This window comes from Fundulus heteroclitus, unplaced genomic scaffold, assembly GCF_011125445.2.
Source record: "Fundulus heteroclitus isolate FHET01 unplaced genomic scaffold, MU-UCD_Fhet_4.1 scaffold_159, whole genome shotgun sequence".
In the NCBI taxonomy this organism is placed as follows: Eukaryota; Metazoa; Chordata; class Actinopteri; order Cyprinodontiformes; family Fundulidae; genus Fundulus; species Fundulus heteroclitus.
The window spans coordinates 305,187-326,486 of NW_023396571.1; the positions used below are offsets into that span (position 1 = coordinate 305,187).

Here is a 21,300-nt window from a genome sequence, read left to right on the forward strand (position 1 = left end):
CCCTCCTGTGTTATAAACTCCACCCAACAGGTGAAAAGGCAGCATAAGCTACATTAAAACATTTAGAAAGAGAAAGCTGGGTCAGGTTGATCTGCCAGGCTTTAAGGTTCCTCTCTGAGGAACTTTTATCTCCATGAACATGAACGTAGTGAGCTGTGGTGAGCTCAGGAAATACTGCGTCACAGCAACATGCCTGATGGTACGATATAAGGCGAGTTATTTCAGATGCAGACTCCTTACAGGACGGGCCAGAGCAGACGCTACCTGCTGAGGAGGCTGAGGTCTTCTGGCCTGCAGGGGGCGCTCCTGAACACCTTCTTTGACTCTGGAGGCATCAGCCATCTATGGTCAGTTGCAGCAGCTGATCTGCAGCTGAGAGGAAGCGGCTGGATAAACTCATTAGGATTGTGCAGGAACAGGTAAGAACCTGTCAGGTTACTGCAGCCCCACCTGTAACGTGTTCATGGGAGACACAGCCTGGGGGGAGGATCTGGTTCTGTGTCGGCTCGGTTTAACCATCCACCATGAAGGTAAACGTGTGAATAACCAGAATGATCTGGGTCTATGTTAGCTGCTCTTTTCCTGGTTCTGGGCCTGTACAGGTCATGAATGGATAGAACATCAGTCCTGATGATCCTCTCTTCAGCTCTAATCCATCCCTGCAGTTTGGACCTGTTATATTTTAACTACATATAAATCAGTTTCCTTGATGCTGTTTGAGAAAGTCAGATATTAGCTTCATCTAAATGTGTTCTAGCTTGAAATGTCCTGGTTATTTCCAGTTAAAGTCAGCAGCATTAAAGGCACCATTACCCAGACTGATGGTCTAACTTCATATTATGTCTCCTGGCCTAGTTTAGCTATCAGATTTTTTCATCCACAGGTTTCATAAGAAGGAATATTTATTTCTGAGAAAATCAGTCCGATCTCTTCCAGGACAACTAAAACCCAAGCTGAATGTTTGTCTTTGCGCTCTTGGTAAATACTTCCTAAAGTCTGGCAGTGAAGGAGTTATTTTTCATATTTAGGATTGTCCTGCAGAAACAAACTGTGCACACAGGTTACAGGTGGATCAACATATTAATGTGAACTGACAGGAAGTCTGAAACTGAATTTAGGAGAAATCAAAGAGATGCTAGCAGAAAGTCACTTGGTTCTGCTAACTCTGACCCAGTTTCTGCCCAGCTGCAGGTGAGCTGGGTGGGTGTGAACACCTGGATTAACATTGGCTAAAATGCTCCAACTAGGTTCCCTGAGTGTCGTTCTGCAGGCTTAAGTTAAGGTGCAGAGAATGGTGATGATTTGCATTGGTAATTAACTAATGTGCTGTTCAATACCCTCCCCCCCCCATCTGGCTCATGGAGCTCCACCTCATTTCTCAAATTGACAGGCTGGTCACTATCGCTACCCACAGCAACAAGGCACCCTCCAAATTAATTTGTCAACCTTCTCCTGAAATGGGACGTTCACCTTGAAAACTCAATTTACCTGAAGAGGTGAGAGTCAGAGAGGGAACAAACAGGCTGCAGCAAAGATTTCTGGAAAAAGACATTTTCTGCAGCAAAAAGGGGATAGAAACCTGAAACGCCTGGTGACAGCAGGTGAGATTGGATGGAGCGAGTGTTAGAGATGCTAGATGGATCTGAGGGATTCCAGGGAAGGTCATCAGAAACAAACATGCTCCAGTTCAGACAAACACAATCTCAAGATCTTCCAATGAGAGAAGAAAACGTCATGCCTGATGATTTTAAGGCCATTAACGTCTAGGAGGACATTTCAAAAACACTGAGGAATGCATCTCCAGTAAAACCTAAAGCCTTATTGGGCTGGAGCTGCAGGTTTCCATGCTTGGGAGGAGCAGGATTAACCTTGGTGGTTGTTAAGAGTTGCTGGGGTTTCAGCGAAGCGTCCTGAGAGGAATAAAGTTCTCTTGCATTTTAACTGATATTTGGCCTTGCTTTGCTTTAGGCTTCACTGTAATTAGACAGAAGAGACAGAAGGCTGTGCTGCAAATGTGTCAGAGTCCAGATAGCTGGGTGACCCTTCGCCCCCTGGTGGATTGGTCCAGTTCATGTCATTAGCTTCTGCCCATGACTGGAATCATTTTTGGTTCTATGGTGGCGGTTAGCTTTATGTACTGTATTAAACAACACAGTTAATAATTTCATCTCAGAGGATAAAGTTTATCCCAGTCACGGCTCTAGTTTGGGACAGTGACCCCTTCAGGGTTCATGACTCGCTCCGCTTACAGTTCTTGCTGATATCAAGAATCCAGAATCTTTTATTGTCACCATGGTGAAATTATTTCGAGACAGACACTGGCTTAGGATGCACACAAACAATATGTACAGGTGGACACAACAGACAAAGACTTTTTTTCCATATAGTCAGTCAGTCACAGTTGGCTGCGCTGGTCAACCACTCCTACTGAGAAGGCCAAGCGTGCCAAACCGTCTTTAGGGTCCGCTAGGACTCTTACCAAGTTCCAAAAGTCAGTCCTTTTTAAACTGTACGATTTACTGTGTTGCATGAATTAATCACTCAAAGCTTTTTTGATGATACATTCATGCCTGCAGGAAATTCTATGCAATATTCTTAAACCTTCATATACAGAATTGTGTAATGAAACATTCCTAATAAGTCAACAGTGTGCAAAAATATGCGTTCACAGTAGTCGTATTGTACCATGTAACAAACTCAGTCCTCTCAGCAGGGGGCGACTGCCCTCACAGCTTTTGTGAAGAAGCTGTTTTTCAGCCTAGGCTTTGGATTTGATGTTCCTGGAGCGTTTAACTGATGGGAGATGGGTGGGGGGTGGGGGGGGTCAGAGGAGATGCGTCTGGACCTTCTTTGGACTCGTTCTGCATAAACTGAGTCTAGAGCCTACAGACGGCATCCCACAATCCCCTGCTCTGTCCTCACCACCTTCTAGGTCCTTCCTCTCCTGGACTGTGCCGCTCCCATACCTCACAGTGATGCTGAGACATAAACGCTCTCTATTGTAGCTCTGTAGAAGTTATTTAGCAGCTTAGTGGGAAGTCCAGACCTTTTCAGCTTCCTGAGGAAGAAGAGTCGTTCTTCACCAGGTGGGAGGTGTTCTCAGTCCAGGAGGTCAGAGGAGATGTGGATGTCCAGGAACCTGGTTAGTACTGAGAATATTGCAGCAATACAGACCAAACAAAGCAATTTAGCATCCTCTGTCACAACCACTTTAACCTAGTGAGACTGTTCTATGTTGGACAAGTGTTATAGATCCTGACTCCGGCACACTGACAATGCCTCACAGAGCTGCGGGTGTGGAGATGTTCTGATCACCATTATTACCCCATACTCTCTAGTTTGCATTGCTTGTTGTAATTTCATTTTTAACTTTTTGTTCTCTGTCATTTTTCTCTTCATAGAAGGTACACCTGGTCTGGCGTTCTGTTAGCTGTGACATCATCAGGGGAGGCAGATCATCCACTATTACCATCTAACATAGAAAGTACTCCTGGGTCAATGTGAGCTTCTGTGCTTTCTGTGTCTCTGCTCTGTCTTCTCTAAGCCCCAGTGGGTGGAGGCAGATGAGCGTTCACACTGAGCCTGGTTCTGGTTCTGCTGGAGGTTCTCCTCCCTGTTAAAGGGGAGTTTTCCTTTCCACTGTCGCTTCATGCATGCTCAGTATGAGGGATTGCTGCAAAGCCATCAACAATGCAGACGACTGTCCACTGTGGCTCTACGCTCTTTCAGGAGGAGTGAATGCTGCTTGGAGAGACTTGATGCAACCTGCTGGGTTTCCTTAGAGAGGAAACTTTCTCACCAACCTGGAGGATCTGATGGAGGCTGACTTTGGAAAGATCCTTGAGATGATATGATGGGAATTGGCGCTATAGAAATAAACCTAAATTGAACTGAATTTTACACTGAACACAGGCCCTGTTCACCTGTCCCGCCACAGGTGAGGGACAGGTGTCCACTGGCTCTGAGCCGTCTGTGGTAATGTTCTGACTGATTCAAATCTGCTGGACTCCTCAGCTGTTCTCATTACGCTGCTTTTTACTGAGGGTCTTTTCTGCCAGCTCAGCCACACACACACACACACACACACACACACACACACACACACACACACACCAATTTCTTTTACAATCTTTATGAGGACCATGCAGATTGCCATTCATTTCTATGACCTAAGCCTGCCCCTAACCCTAAAGCTAATCTCCATTGGCATCATAGTCGTAAATCTAACCCTAGCCCCCAAAATGTAAGAACCAGTAAAATGTCCTTACTTTGTTGGTAAAATACAAAATAGTTCTCATTCAGCAGCAAGTACACACACACACACACACACACACACACACACACACACACACTGTTTTAAATGTGTGTTGAGCTAACAGCTATTAGCTTTGATAGCTGTATCCCTCCCATATGGCGAGCTAGCGCTGCTCTTTAATGTAGCATAGCGTGGCCCTGATGTTGCCATGGTTCCAGCGGTGCCCTCCTCCTCCTCCCCTCCATCCCTGCTGCTATTTAGCTCTCCCCTCCACCACACCACATGCCGCTGCGACCTTGGCGTTTTCCAGCGGCACGCCCGCTACCATCTGCAGGCAGCAGGCTTGGGCAGTAAAGCATCGCGACCCCGACTTTCTGGGCCCCGTTACGCCTCCATAAGGGCCCCGGCCAGATGGCACTACCCACTAAGAGGGGTTTTACAGCGAGGCTGAAGAAAGACAACTGCAGGCAGGCAGAGGATGAACTCCCCCTCCCTTTCTTCCTCCTCCTCCTGCTTCATCCTGCCAAATTTCAGCTCCAGTCGCCTCCAAAACTCCACTGCGTCAGTATTTAAGCCATGACAGAGCATCATCAGCCAGGAGCGCTGGCTGGAGGCTCAGCGTGAGCCGACCCTGATTCCTGCTCATGAAACACTGCAGCTGATAAATCCATCAGTGTTGTTCCATCTCACCAACATGGTTCCAACGCATTCTTTATGTTAACTTAGGAACTCTGGCAGGACCGTATTAGGAGTTCAGGTCACTATGTTCAGTCATATTGTGGTTCTGTAGTGTGGCAGTTTCTGCTGATGGAACATCGCTGCAATAAAACTCATGTTATCAGGAAATTGAGCTTTGACAGCTGAGTTACTCAAAAACTGGACTCTCGCTCTCACCAATGATCACTGCTTTTATTGGTTATCATGGGAAAACCTTAATGGCTTTGGGTAAGAATTAAGAAATCAAACTACAATAAAATAACATTATTTGGGTCCCAGTATACATCTTGACTCTCCACCAGAGGATGAAGGCAGAGAGAAAAGTTCCAGGTCTTCTAAAAGTTACAACTCTCTGGAGGTTTTGTGAAGATTTTGCATGCCTGAACACCAGGACCAGGATCAGAACAATTATATAAAATATTAATACTATTGACATTAATTACAAACAACCTAATCCCTGTGTCTCTTCGTGTGCTTTTCAATCTTACTAAGGTCATTAATGACAGTAAGAGTCTATCTAACTAGCCTTATAAAACAGTTGAAATCAGAGTTTGAAAAGGTTGCATCTGAAAGTAGGGCAATAACAATTAGTTGACAGCAGACTAAGCTTGATGGGTCACACAGGACTCTGTCAGTGTTGTTACCAAACAGGAAGTGAACTACTGGAAGTTGTGTGGGGGAGCTAAAGATTGCATGGTTCAGTGTATGTGGGCGGTGGATGGAGGTCTGGCCATCGTCAGCACTGAAGAGAAATGTTGCCCTGGTTGCATCTTTTTATCAGATGCATGTGTTAAATGACCAGGTGATGAAGTACAACAGAGAACAACTTCATGTAATCATGAGTTTAACCTTAATCTGACCTGCAACAGTTCAGGGAAAGCTCCACAAACAAATCAATAAAGCCCATCAGATAAAGCTGTTCAGCAGCATTTATTCATCTATTGATGAGTCTCTGTTTCCATTTAAAGAAAAATAGATTTTTTCCAACATTTTGAAAAAACTTCTTTTATACCAAATGGTCAGCCAATTTTACTGGAGCCTGAGGTGTTTGTTCAGTTGCTTAATTCACCTCAGTCTGATGACATTATTTACCACACACGTCACGCATATCCTTGTTTAAAGTGCAAAGTGAGGACTGTGCCTTAAACCCTAAACCGTTACCAGTAAATACTTAACCCTAACCCTAACCTGATTGACACCTTAGCCCTAAAACTAACCCTAGCCCAGAAAAAGTGAGATCCTTTTTTGGTTCCTTCATCTATCTAAAAAAATCACCATGGTAATACATAGTGACAATAGAGATTCTTGATACATCAAAATCCTAACTGGTGGTAAAATACGAAAAATATGTTCCCACTCAGCTACACACACACACACACACACACACACACACTTTTTTCTGACTTATTTTTTCTTCTCGTTCAAAACTGTTTCCAAACAAGCAGCTCTGGAGTTTTTTGTTTCAGTGAAACAATCGACTGTCTGAGCAAAACTACACTCTACCACACACACACACACACACACACACACACACACACACACACACACACACACACACACACACACACACACACACACACAATCAATACCAATTTATAATTCAGGATTGCTGGAGTTTGGGTTTTAGGGCAGCCTGGCTTCAAGCCTTCATAAATATTACAGCGTTATTGACTTGATCTCAATGAACTGGAGATTTTCTTCTTCTGCATTTTTTTATTCTTCTTCTGCTTCATATCAAGACACACCCCCCCCCCCCCCCATCACCACCTACCCATTTAGCCCTGATCCTGAGGAATGAAGTCTTGTTTAATTTTTAGTGAGTTAAAGATGAGACACACACACACTGCTGAGGCTCACAGGTGAGGTCTGCCTCACCTGTGAGCCTCAGCAGTGTGCAGGTGTGTGCGTGCTTTGTAGCAATAAAGCTATAACTGATGATTGTGTCACAGCAACAACACTTGACCAAACCTTTTAACTTTACGTTAAAACTTTTACGTATTTTGGAGCAGAGGAGTGGCGGGAAGAGCACCAGTTTATTCAGGCGGAACCTGGTAGTGTTTCACAGAGTTTACACTCTGAAACTCAATTAACATCATATGTATCTCAGCTGAAGTACGCAATACTCATTAAATCAAAATTAACGTCTACAAGATGTAACCAGAAATAACATCAACAAGACACACGTTCAAACTTCAAATCAATCCATTTTTGTTTTACTTTGTCTCTCAGAACATAAACACTGTAAAATATTCAAGCATTTGTGTTTTAAACCTCTAACAGACTTTTACTTCACTGTTGGAATGGTGAATGGCCTGTACTAGTTTAGCGCTTTAACGAGTCCAACGACCCCGGCTCTGACTGGGAACGCTCCCTGGACTCAGTGCAGGTGGTGGGAGACCGAAGGAGGGAATAAAAATCACACCTCTGATGGACAGCGTCTCCACCAACAGGAACCAAGTGAAGCTTGAAACAGAGTTTGATTCATTTACAGCCACTGCAAAAGGAGAGGAACATTTACCTCGCCTCTATGTCCAGCTGATGTCCTACCGCTGTAGCTCCAGGTAGGCCAATTAATTCAAGTTAACAGCTTTTTTCTTATTGCCCAGCTTGCTTCCCAGGTGCTTCTAAAGAAACGTTGGGAATTGTTTTCTCACTATTCTTCTTAGGAGAGTGCCAACATTCAAACAGTCATATCCTCTTCAATTATTTTATGGCTGACGTCATTGAAAAGCTTAGATCCCACTCTTTCAGACAAGACTAATTTATCTGTGGAGCAGATTCCAGTACAAAGACCACGCAAAGTGCTTTACATGATTAAAATATAGGAAAGTTAAAACAGAGTAAAAGCAAGTTGAGTTAAAATGTAGAAACAAAATAAAACATGGGAAAATAGAAACTAAAAGCAAATATTAAAAACAGTTAAACTGATGATGTTTCAGTAAAACAGTTTAACTAGAACAGTTAAAATCCTGAACTAATGTGTTTTAATCTGGATCTAAAGGAACTCAGGCTTTCAGCACTTTTCCAGTTTTCTGGGAGTTTGTTCCAGATCAGTGGAGCATAGGAACTAAATGCTGCTTCTCCATGTCTGGTTCTGGTTCTGGTTCTGGTTCTGCAGAGCAGGCTGGAGCCAGAAGACCTGAGTGGTCTGGAGGGTTGATGCCCTGATAACAAGTCTGTGATGGATTTAGGTGCTAAGCCATTCAGGATCTGTAAATAACACAAAACCACCCGGGGAGACCTGTTCCTGGTTTTGCTGTGGCTGATCACATTTGTCCACTGTCCCTTCATGCATGCTCAGTATGAGGGATTGCTGCAAAGATGAGCATTGACACTGAGCCTGGTTCTGGTTCTGCTGGAGGTTCTCCTCCCTGTTAAAGGGGAGTTTTCCTCTCCACTGTCGCTTCATGCATGCTCAGTATGAGGGATTGCTGCAAAGATGAGCGTTGACACTGAGCCTGGTTCTGGTTCTGCTGGAGGTTCTCCTCCCTGTTAAAGGGGAGTTTTCCTCTCCACTGTCGCTTCATGCATGCTCAGTATGAGGGATTGCTGCAAAGCCATCAACAATGCAGACGACTGTCCACTGTGGTTCTACGCTCTTTCAGGAGGAGTGAATGCTGCTTGGAGAGACTTGATGCAACCTGCTGGGTTTCCTTAGAGAGGAAACTTTCTCACCAACCTGGAGGATCTGATGGAAGCTGACTTTGGAAAGAACCTTAAGATGACGTGATGTGAGTTGATGCTTATAGAAATTAAATTGAATTGTTCATTAGTTCAGAGTTCATCCTGCACCTCCTGACCTTTAAATGCCCTCTGAGGCCGACATCGACTTATTTTCACCCACACTGTGACATGATTTGGGCTTGTTTGTGTTTTGGGGGCTGATGGACTTTTGTTCCCCATTTCATGGCCCACTCTCCTTTCAGCCATGTCCCGGTTACTACTTAGTAATCATAATCATAATTATCATCAATCCATTCCACCTGGGGCTCCACCTGTATGTACCTGCCTCTCACAATCAGTGCCAGAAAATCATCTCTCTCTGCTGGAGTCTCCTCCAGAGTTTGTGTTCCTTAACATGCCTAAGCTGCTTGCGTGCACCACCAGCTCCATAGTGGGTTCCTGAGGGGATCTCATGCTCGCCCCCTCTAGAGATTCATCGGCTTCACTGTCATCATCATCTGGTCGGCCTGCTTCAGTAATTATCCTCTGCTCCGTTGGTCCTACTTCACTCAAGTTACCAGCTGCTTAGTTTGCTTTTCACTCACCCATCCTTTATAATAAACTTTAAAAATGCTTCTCTTCATTGCACACTGATCTTAATGTGATCTTTCATAGATTTTTAAAAATATCAATAGAGGAAATTTTTCTGGGTCAGTGAATGAAGAGCAGGGGTTAGGTGTGATTAACATGCCTTATGGCTAGAAGGCTATTGGCAGATAATGTTTGGAGGCTTTAACATAATCTTCTCTACATTATGAGACCTGATTTAGGATTGTATGGAACAGAAGTCCACGGTGCTACAGGAGGGATAGACATGATGATTTTTATCTAAACATGATTTAACATGATTCTGTGTAAGCTGCATGTTCTGGGAGGAGCTGCTGCAGCAATTGGACCTAAAGTCAGATAGAGTTCTGTGCATTAAACAACCCAAACCGCCCCCCCCCCCCCCCCATTTTACAGATATCAATGCACTAACCCACCCCCCCCCCCCCCCCCCATCTCACACCTGAACAACACCTCAGTCTCCCCTGCTGCTGCTGTTCTGTCTGGGCTCGCCTGTCTCACATTTCAGTTTTCACACTGCTGACACACACACACACACACACACACACACACACACACACACACACACACACACACACACACAGAGTAGAAAATAAAATTAAAATGTAACAATTACTATGTTGCCACATTTTACCTTTTTCTAATATGTTCAAAAGCTGAAATGCGTGTTCTAGTGAAAAAAATGAAGCTTCTGCCTTCAGTGCAAAGATAATGGAGACTAAAGGGAGGTGTGTGTGTGTGCGGGGGGGTCTGATTGGCTGGCACAGAGAGAAAGTGGTAGAAAGATTTAAGTCCAGGTGACCACGTCAGTCCACCTGAGAAACACCTGCAGACAGGTGATGCCTCACCTGGTGAGAACTGAAGACAGACAAATAAATATCAGTGTCAGATGAGTTGAACACAACTTATAAGGCTAGAAAAACATACTTACCATTTAATAATAAACAAACAAATGTTTGTTTATTATTTAAATATTAAAAGGGAAAAAAGTAAAGTATTACTAAAACATATTTGTAAATGTTCAAGCAATTGGCGTTAGAGGAAAAATAAAATAAATTATTTTTAATTATAAAGACATAAATTACAGAATAAAATTCAGTGACTAAATAAAAATATAAATGATTTAGAAAACAAATACAAAAATATAAATAAATAAAACAAATCCTGTATTTCTTTAGAACTAGATTAGCTTGTTTTTTTTCTTTACTATAAATTGCGTGTAACTCTGTCTTTGTCACTGTCTTATTTCCCCATTGTGGGATAATAAAATAACTTTATCTTATCTCAAGATGCTAAAAAGCAACAAAAACAAAATATAACAGAGTAACACAAAACTTTAAAAAGTCATATTTGGAAACAGTAAAACCAGAAAAAGAAAAATCTGATGGACTGAAATTGTAATAATGTAGTTATTATAAAAATATTTAAAAACACACACGCCCTCTGAAGCAGTGTGAAAATGATTAAATCAGAGGAGTGAGTTCACCGTGTTGTTTGGATCTGACGTTCCCATGAAACGTTTGTGGGAACCAGAGAAGACCTCCCACCCCACTTCCACAGAGGCTGTGGATGACAACAGCAGCATGGGCGAATCAATAACTGCTCTCTCACACTGGTCAATGAGGAGGAGGCGGGGCCTCTGACATAACTCACGACTGTTAATGCATGAGGGTTCAATGGAGGGGTTCTTAAATCTCCCATGATCCTGTGGGGCAGGTCCCAGAGTCTCCTGCTGAGCACCTAACGAGCCCGCAGGCATTGATGCAATCACATTCAATCCAATTAGGTGTCAGCAGGAAGTGAGGATAGGCTGATGGAGCTGAAGGTCTGAGGTGAATGAAAGGAGTTGGTCCACGATGTTAACGAGACCAAAGACACTGAAGGAAAATGTCCACAGTTAGCTGCCATACTGTTGGAAGTCCTCTAAATGTTCCTGGTTCTGGGATCTACATCTTTGAAAGCTACGAAAACTGTTGATCTGGCGCTCAACAGCTGTTTCATGTCTCCATGATGTCTCCATGATGTCTCCAGACCTGCAGGACCCCTCCTGGTAGACAGATCTGTACATGGTAGACCACTGCACACTTCATCCTGGATCACATCAAACCTGAGCAAGCCCCCAGGGCCCCTCAGGCCTTGGCTGCTTCAGGGGTCTGACGTAAACACCCTGACACTGTGTGTGTGTGTGTGTGGGGGGGGGGGGTGTTCACAGGATGCTCATCCTCCTCTCTGCAGCTCAGCAGCTTTTCCTGCTCACAGCAACTAAACATGGGTGTAAAACTTTATGCCTAAAAACAACCCAGTTCCTGTAATTCAATTCAATCTGGTTTTATTTCTATATTTCACATCACATCATCTCAAGGCTCTTTCCAAAGTCAAATTCAATCAAATCCTCCAGATTGGTCACAAAGTTTCCTCTCTAAGGAAAACCAACAGAAGACAGAGCAGAGACACAGAAAGCACAGAAGCACACACTGACCCAGGAGTACTTTCTATGTGGGAGAATATAAAGTACTAGGGTCTGGACTAAAATCAGCACAGATTCCAAAACCTTAACCTGTGATTATATTTATATTTATATTTTATTAAACTGAAAAAAGTATGGCATTACCTGTTTCTATCACATTCCAAGGCAGATAATGAAGAATTCAAACCAAATGTCTGGATTAAACAAATGCTGAATGTGTCAGCATTAAAGCAGAAAGGTTGACGCTTTACAATCTTAACTGGGAATGTTGAGAAAAGGAAAGGGTGAAAACTATTACTATTACTACTATTACTGTTACTATTATTACTATTACTATTACTACTACTACTATTACTACTATTACTACTATTACTATTACTACTATTACTGTTACTATTATTACTATTACTATTACTACTACTACTATTACTACTATTACTATTACTACTATTACTACTATTACTGTTACTACTATTACTACTATTACTGTTACTATTATTACTATTACTATTACTACTACTACTATTACTACTATTACTACTATTACTATTACTACTATTACTGTTACTATTATTACTATTACTATTACTACTACTACTATTACTACTATTACTATTACTACTATTACTACTATTACTACTACTACTATTACTACTATTACTATTACTACTATTACTATTACTAGTATTACTACTATTACTATTACTACTATTACTATTACTATTACTACTATTACTACTATTACTATTACTACTATTACTATTACTACTATTACTATTACTACTATTACTATTACTACTATTACTATTACTAGTATTACTATTACTACTATTACTACTACTATTACTACTATTACTACTATTACTATTACTACTATTACTGTTACTATTATTACTATTAATATTACTACTATTACTGTTACTATTATTACTATTACTATTACTACTACTACTATTACTACTACTACTATTACTACTATTACTACTATTACTACTACTACTATTACTACTACTACTATTATTACTATTACTATTACTACTATTACTACTATTACTATTACTACTATTACTATTACTACTATTACTATTACTACTATTACTATTACTACTATTACTATTACTAGTACTACTATTACTATTACTACTATTACTATTACTACTATTACTATTACTATTACTACTATTACTACTATTACTATTACTACTATTACTATTACTACTATTACTATTACTACTATTACTATTACTACTATTACTATTACTACTATTACTATTACTATTATTACTATTACTACTATTACTAGTATTACTATTACTATTACTACTATTACTATTACTATTACTATTACTACTATTACTATTACTATTACTACTATTACTATTATTACTATTACTATGTGGTGGAAACAAAGCAGGTCAGAACTTCACTGGTGGATCAGAACCGTGTCCAGAAGATAACTGCAGGTTTCAATGAATTCCCATAAAAAGGCAAAATGTGGACAATGTGTGTGTTTTAGCAAATCACTGATTGACTGATAATACTATTAAGTTTTGGAACTTCCTGGGTTTAGCCAGTCCCTCCCCCAGGTCCACAGACATCAGAGTATTAATATCGGGTCAATGGTAAAAATACATTCACCAAGACACTAGAGAACTACATGGTTCCAGATTCAGATCCAAACTCTACTGTTCATTAGATTGAATGAATCGGGCCAGAACACCTCATCATGGTCCAAATCATCCACCATGGCAACATAAACTGTAGACAGACAGGATGAAAATGCTTCCTGTTCTTTCACAGCGACATATGTGCAGCTGAGCGCTTCAGGAACATCAGGAAATCTGGGCTCTAATGTTGACCCGTCCAGCTCCATCCAGTGGGACCATGCTGGCAGACCCAAAGCTGCCATGGCTCAGTACCCCATCCTCAGTCCTCCTGCCTCTGAAAGCCCGCCGCGGCTGTAACGACTCTCTGGACCGCTGGGTTCTCGCTTTAAGACGGACTCAGCTGATCTCACAGACGTGGATCCGCTCCCGTTCATCAAACGTCTGATGCGTTCAATGCTGTTTCCACATCATCAACACTTTCCCAGCTTAGCCTCTGGGTGGCACCAAACGGTCCAAAAGGTCGAGATCCAGGTCAATAACTATAGAACCGGGTCAACAGCTCCAGAAACCCGGTGGTGGAGCTGCAGACGGTCTGGTGATACATCCAGGTGTTTGTGTGGAAGACGGTGTATAGCAGGGGATAAATGTTAGACTGATAACAGATTCCTATTAACTATTGACTCAGATAACTATTTGAAACATGTCTAATAGTAGCTGAAGTTTAGAATAATTATCTTTGTAATCACCTTCCAAAGAAACTTGTCTGTATTTAACCAATCTGTCAGGGAGCATTCTGGGGCGAAGGGTCTTGCTCAGAGACTCAGAGGGGCAGTCGAACCCAGAACCTCCAGGATGAAAGCACATTGCTCCAACCACTAGGCCAGTGTTTGCTTTGTTTAGTGTTTAATTTGATTTTAAGGCCGGCCTGATATGAGACTGTTCCACGCGAGCTTCAAACCATGAGGCCGTCTCTGTCTGAGAGGCTCAGGGTTCTAAGAAACATGGAGGAAAGACTAGGCTGATGGTTTTCAGCCAGTCTGGCTGTTGTTCTTGATTTGCTGAGGTTCCTTCTCTGTTTTACCTCCACTAGCTGCTGCTGTTCTGTTATTCAGAGGATCTACGGTTCAGATGGTGTGACTTCACTCAGATCAGTGCATGTTGTCAGCGTGAGGCCCCTGCTTCTTTGAGGTCAAAGGGCGCTCTCAATCTCCCTAAACTCACCTCCCCAGTGCTTCCATCAAAGCTGCAAATGGTGCTGGAGGAACAAGTGTCTCTAAGGGGGGTCGTGGCCTCCGTGTAAGACTCGGCCATTAAAGCAGGAGGTGATGGTCAGGCAGGGGAGGAGGTGGGGGCACCAGCGGTGGGGAACAAGAGCGCTTTGGGTAATTAGAGCCCAGCCTCCTCCTATATTTTGACACTCTGGGGCAATTTATTGCCCCACTTGGGCAACTTGGCCACCCATCTAATTGCAATATTAGTGTGTAATAACAGTGAAGCTACGGCGATCTGTCAGTGCTGTGTTCTGCTGCCTCGGCAGGATTTCAGCCATTAAGCGGCAAACGGGGGAAACAAAGCGACCTCTGAGAGGAACATCAGCATGCATTTATATTCACACACACACCGGCTGTCAGTGAGGCCTCCAGCCGCCGCTCAGCGCTTCAGGCTGTGGATGCTGCCAGCAGACGTTGACTTCAGGCCTCAGTTTGAAGCTTAAATCCTCACCATGGTCTATTTTAACTAACCAAAGACGATGTCCGTGCCAGGCACCATAACAGCTCACATGTTCAAACGTTTCCACACAAGGAAGCCTGGAGGTCACGCAATGTTGGAACAGATGGAGGAAACATCATCGCAGGTGTGAATGAAGAAGAGGACAGATGATGAAGAGGAGCTCAGAAGAAGAGACAGTGCTTGATTTACTTTAACGAGAGGCCAGCTTTACTGTAGCGCCTCAGCCACATCATTTGCATGATGGGTCACTAAAAAAAGCCATTTACCCACACCAGTCAGTGGTGTATGTTGGATCGCAGCAATAAATCCCAGCATTTCTTAACAGGCTCTAAAATGCAGTGAAACAAGCGGAGCTGCAGTAAATCAGCAGCAAAGGACAGACAGCGTCCACACAAACACGCCTGTGTGTCCATTAATATGCAGGTGTGTGTGTGTGTGTGTGTGTGTGTGTGTGTGTGTGTGTGTGTGTGTGTGTGTGTGTGTGTGTGTGTGTGTGTGTGTGTGTGTGTGTGTGTGTGTGTGTGTGTGTGCTATCCCAGGGTTGGTGTGTCCATGTCCTGTGGTGTCCTGATTACTGTGGTCAAATGTAGAGAAACAAGCAGAAGGCTAAGTTCCAGCAGCAAATATACGCTGAAGTCAGCGTGAATGCATTCATTGTTTCCTGTTACATCTGCATCAGAAATAGAACCTCCTTCAGCGGCTAGAACTTCCTTCACATGCTTGTAGAACCTCCTTCAGCGGCTAGAACTTCCTTCAAATGCTTGTAGAACCTCCTTCAGCGGCTAGAACTTCCTTCACATGCTTGTAGAACCTCCTTCAGCGGCTAGAACTTCCTTCACATGCTTGTAGAACCTCCTCCAGCGGCTCACTCATTCCACTTCCCAATCCCGAAGCCGAGGATTCCCACCCAGCTCCCTTTCAGAATGATTCCTGCTCCTGCAACATTCCCATTTTTCTTCATTTAGTCTTAAGGAAATATGTTTAATTAGTTTAGTTTACTTTGGGTTCTGACGTTTTATTTCAAACGATATGGCAACAGAAACAGTTTGTGGTAACACTGGGAGGCACTTATTGCCTTAATCCAAACAAAAATAACACAAATCTGAGATAATGCATAAACTCTGGTCCTTATGGTTTTTCTGGAAAGCGTCAGCTGCCAAGTCCCTCCCTTTTCCAGTTAGAGTAAAAATACAAACTTAAAAACTAGAAAATACACCATATCTATCTTAGTTGAATAAACTTAAACGTAACATAGAAAGTTGCATTTTACTAATCTGAGCTTTTTTTAATTTAAACTAAGATTTCTGAAATTAAATCCGAGGACATTTCAAGTTGTGATGATGGAATAAATTAAATACGGACATTGGGGACGTTTTCGGGGACAGCTTTAGCTCAGGTCAGGTCGTCCAATACAGGGACTGTCCTCAGAAATCGGGACGTCTTAATTTAAACAGTCACATAACAATTATGTTTTACATTGCTTGGGCAAAAAAACTGTACCAGCGTAATGCGTCACATTGGAATGAGAGTCGAGACTGACAGTGTTACAGTGTAATATTATAAAGTTTATCCATCCATCCATCCATTTTCCGAACCACTTTATCCCTCATGGGGTCGCGGGGGTTGCTGGTGCCTATCTCCAGCGTTCAATGGGCGAGAGGCGGGGTACACCCTGGACAGGTCGCCAGTCTATTATAAAGTTTATTTGATAAGTTATTTTACTTTTTTCAAACTTTATGTTACCACATCAAATTTCCCCATATTTTCTTTTTTATTCTGCTGAAAATCGGCAGCTAGAAATTCGGTTGTCTTCTGGACCGTGTAGTTTTTGGACTTGTGTTATAGTTTAAGCGTACTGAAAGAAAACTTCTAAATGTCTTTGCCTGTTTTATGGTTTCATTTTTGTGGACTACTGGTTTGTCGTGCTGTCGTCTGGCCTCGTTAACGTTTTTAGCCTCCCAATCACGTGAGTCTTAGCGGATTCCCATCATGCTGGAATCCTGTGACCCATGGAAGTCCCAAAGAAAGTCCGCCTCTAGTGCAGACTAAGGCCAAACCATCGTCCCTCCACTCATCGCTGACAGTTAGGATTATGAGCTTATTTCTGTCTAAAGTGAAATTTCTGGTTTAACCCTCGATTTAAGAAGATAAAATAAATGACAAAAAAGGTTTGAAGTTCGGTGAATGGATCATGATGTAAAGCTGCAGTAGGTTGGTGATAATGATGGAGTAGATGGAGAAATTTTCTCTGAACTGGTCCTGAAACATAACAGAACTCTGCAGATCTGAACAGATTTCTTAAAGGAGACTCCCTGACAGGGTTCATATGCTGAAGGTTTTCATAAAACATTTTGAAACATGAATACCTGCTGCTCTTAACATATCTCCTGTAAAATCAGGTCACATTTATTCCCTCAGGTTGCGCTTTATTGTGAGGAGCCGTCTCAGCTGAGTCCATCTCATGTGTGACCAAACACATCGAGAGGTGACAGAACTGCTAAAATCACATCAGACACACACAGCAGAGCACACACACTCAGCCAGAGGTGAGAGGGCGTTTCAGCGTGCTCTCTGTGTTTCTGGCATGTTTGGACACGTGTGCACCGCATGCATGTCCTCCCATACATGTGCCAGCACTCATACCGGATGGAAGCGTGTTTCACCTGAGTGTTTGTTCTGGCTGCAGACCATGGCCACGCTACAAAGCCCCCCCCCCCCCCAGCTTCCTCTGAGGTCATTGACTTCCACCACCGCCACTCAGCCAAACTCAGCCGGCCCTCATAAGGGACAGAGAGACGTTGACTCCAAGGACGGAGCGGACGGCGAGGACGATGTCTGCTGGGCTCTGATTGGACGTCAACTTAATATTCACACAGTGGGTGAAGAGCTGAAGGCTCTCATGTGGCATTGAGCGGAAGTTAGTTTAAAAGTGAAATGTAACCTCAATGTTTAGGTGTAGAAAAGTCAGCAGTTCATCAGTAATCAGAAACCACACATGCGACCTACAGAGTCAACAATTATTGTCAACAAGAAGAATCCAGACCTTTCAGCAAAACACAAATCAACCAAGCTGAGAAAAAGAATCCAGACTTTCTAAATCCAGCAAAAAGCCTAAATGTGCAGCGTGTTTGCAGATGAAGTCTGAGAAAGCGTAGATGGGATCGGTGTGTTGGAGCTGCAGACTGGAGATGTTGTCTTGTTTGTGGTGTTGATTAAACCGTTCGCACAGACGAGCCTCACGTCGGAAGCAGGAGGTGAGAAAGAAGTGAGACACCAGAAAAAGCAGGAAGAAACAAAGACAGCAGAGCGATGCCAGCTGTGCACAGACAGCAGCTGGAGGGGAGAACTCTGCTCAAGGCTGGCCATGTTTAGATGAACCCATTTTAATGTTTTAATTACTCTGCACAGCTCAGACATCCATGCTCTTCCACATAGATGCTGTTCAAAAACACCTGACATGCGTGAGCACTACCACATGATCTGGTCCAACCATTCAGCAGTGATTAGTGTCCTCTCCAAAGCGGATTAAAACCAAAGAACCAACCTTTCAGTAAATTCAACTGGTTCTAAAGCTCCTTGATGGCTCAGACAAATGAGCCAGTTTCAGCGCTGTAGCAGAGGCAACTCCAGCATGCAGGTTCCTCCAGAACTACCAGCTCAACTTGATATCAAACTTGAGCTGCAGATATCTTAAATCTTAAAAATACATAATTCTGGGAACATTTGAGTCTGTAATGTCTAACGTAAGTGCCAGAGCCGCGTTAACTGGTAGTTACATGGAGACACGCAAACAACTGACTGAGCTACAGCTCTAGAACCAATTAAATATGAGCACAGATTCTCTGTTCTGAAGCACTGAACCACTGAAGCACTGAAGCAGAAACCTGAACCCATCTTAAACCCATGACCATCACACAGCTCAGGGAGCGAGATCAGGTGAGTCCCTACCTGTCGATGATCACCGGGTCCGAAGGCGTCTCGTTCCGATTTCCACAGCTCTTCTTGTCGCAGCATCGACTGTAAGAAAGAGGATTGTTAGACTTAGAACAGATTTAATCAGCTTCAGAAGCATCTGTCCTCGTACCTCTGGTCCCTCACACCTATACTGAGTCTTATCTGAAATGCTCTACAGCATTCTTCTAATCAGATGTACAACATTACTATTACTATTACATTACTATTATTAACCTTGATCACAATATCAAATAATGTTTAACTCAGGATTTGCATTGTGAATGGGTTGAAACACATACCAACTCTTCTTCTGAATTAGTTGAGCTAATTTAACCTCATTCCACGTTATTTAAGATGAACTTGGGTTCAATCATTCTGATGGTGATGATCAACCATTTTATTTGTCTTTTTTTTTCATTTGTGTGTCCGTAGTTCCTTAGCTTCTTTTTTATCTTCATTTTGTTTAGTAGTTAAGTTTCACTAGCCTAGTAGAGAGGACTTGTTCATTGTAATATAGTGTTAATTCAGATAAATAGTATTCAATAGTGATATTCTCTGGATGTTCATTTTATTTCCGTTAATAATTTCATGAACTTGAAGAGAAGTTGTCACTCCTTTATTCTATGTGTGCAGAGTTTGCTGTTAACAGAATTATTCCTTTCATCTATTGTCCTGATATCAGCTGTTTGGGCTGATATCCACTGAACAATACCTAACAGAGATTTATTAAACATTAAATAACTTTAAACAGTGTATAATTTAAATCCCGCATTAAACAGGTTTCCAGAGTTTCCTTTTTTCACCTCAGGAATATCGCCAAAATTAGAAACATTCTGTCCAGGAGTGATGCTGAAAAACTAGTCCATGCATTTGTTACTTCAAGGCTGGACTATTGTAATTCTTTACTATCAGGAAGTCCACAAAATGCAGTTCAAAGTCTTCAGCTGATCCAAAATGCTGCAGCAAGAGTTCTGATGAAAATCAACCAGAGGGATCATATTTCTCCTGTTTTAGCTTCCCTTCATTGGCTTCCTGTTAAATCAAGAATAGAATTTAAAATTCTTCTTCTAACGTATAAAGCCCTTAATAATCAAATGTTAAAATGGTAAATGGCTTGTATAGCGCTTTAAGTAGTCCGACGACCTCCAAAGCGCTTTACACTACAATCATTCACCCATTCACACCCTGACGGTGCTACTGTATATGACGAAGCTATATGAGTAGCCACAGCTGCCCTGGGGCAGACTGACAGAGGCGAGGCTGCCACACATCGGCACCACCGGATCCTCTGACCACAGCCAGCAAGCAAGTGTCTTGCCCAAGGACACAACAACTGAGACAGTCAGAGCAGGGATAGAACCAGCAACCTGCCAATTGCAGGACCTGATGTTGTTGTCCACTGAGTTGATATGTCTAGTGAAAGCTTCTACTTCTTTTGCCTGGATTTTGACCCATGTGTTGTCCACATGTCTGAACCAGTGGCCTGGTGGTGTTCCTCTGAAGGAGTCCAAGACTCTCTTTTCCATTTCTTCCATGTAAAGTTTGGCTACAATCAGTGAAACTGGAGATTCTATAGCACCACCGTGCTTCTTTCTGTAAAAGTGATCATTGAATTTCACGTAGGTTGTGGAAAGACAAAGGTTGGTACAGATCTGGTCCGGAGTGAAATTAGTCCTGTTGTTCAGGTCATCATCATGTTGAAGTTGTTTCCTGACTGTTTCTACCGCCTCTGATGTAGGTATGCAGGTGAAAATTAAACATCTTTAGATGTTTTACTTTGTTTGCAAAATCTGTGGAGTTGTCTATGTGATGTGAAGTGTTTCACACCAGAGGGGCTAAGACACCAGCGAGATGTTTAGCAATGTTGGAAGTCGCTGCTCACAATGGGTCTGAGTGGTTTTCCTTCCTTGTGGATTTTGGGAAGTCCATATAGTCATGGAATGTCTTCTCCTGGATGTAATCTATGATAAGATGAACGGTTGATTCCCTTGTCATTTCAAGGGAATCAACCGTTGGAGATAGTCTGTGATTTTCTGTTTGTAAATGCTGGTTGGATCTCCTTACAATGTCTTATATGTGGTGGGGTCAATTAGTATTGTAAAAAAAAAATGTCCTGGTAATCGGAGGTGTTGAGGACCACAGGGCATCTTCCTTTGGTCCTGGCTAAGATATGTTATGGCTTTCCTTTCCTGTGGTGTGAGGTTAGAAAGAGGTGGTTTGGAGTTGGAGAGTGTCAGGGTTCAGTTCTGCACTCCGCCTAATCACCTACACCTGTCTGC

At 42.6% G+C, this 21,300-nt stretch overlaps 1 protein-coding gene across 5 annotated transcripts in view; it reads right to left on the bottom strand.

Annotated features, from left to right (window-relative positions):
- Positions 1–21,300, bottom strand: part of LOC105918713 (transcription factor COE3) — a 166,264-nt gene that overhangs the window by 76,648 nt on the left and 68,316 nt on the right. For all 5 annotated transcript variants that reach the window (XM_036129345.1, XM_021311314.2, XM_036129346.1 and 2 more), the window contains exon 6: positions 19,016–19,084. In XM_036129345.1, coding sequence (XP_035985238.1) covers positions 19,016–19,084 — 69 coding nt within the window. The remainder of the gene's footprint in view (positions 1–19,015; positions 19,085–21,300) is intronic.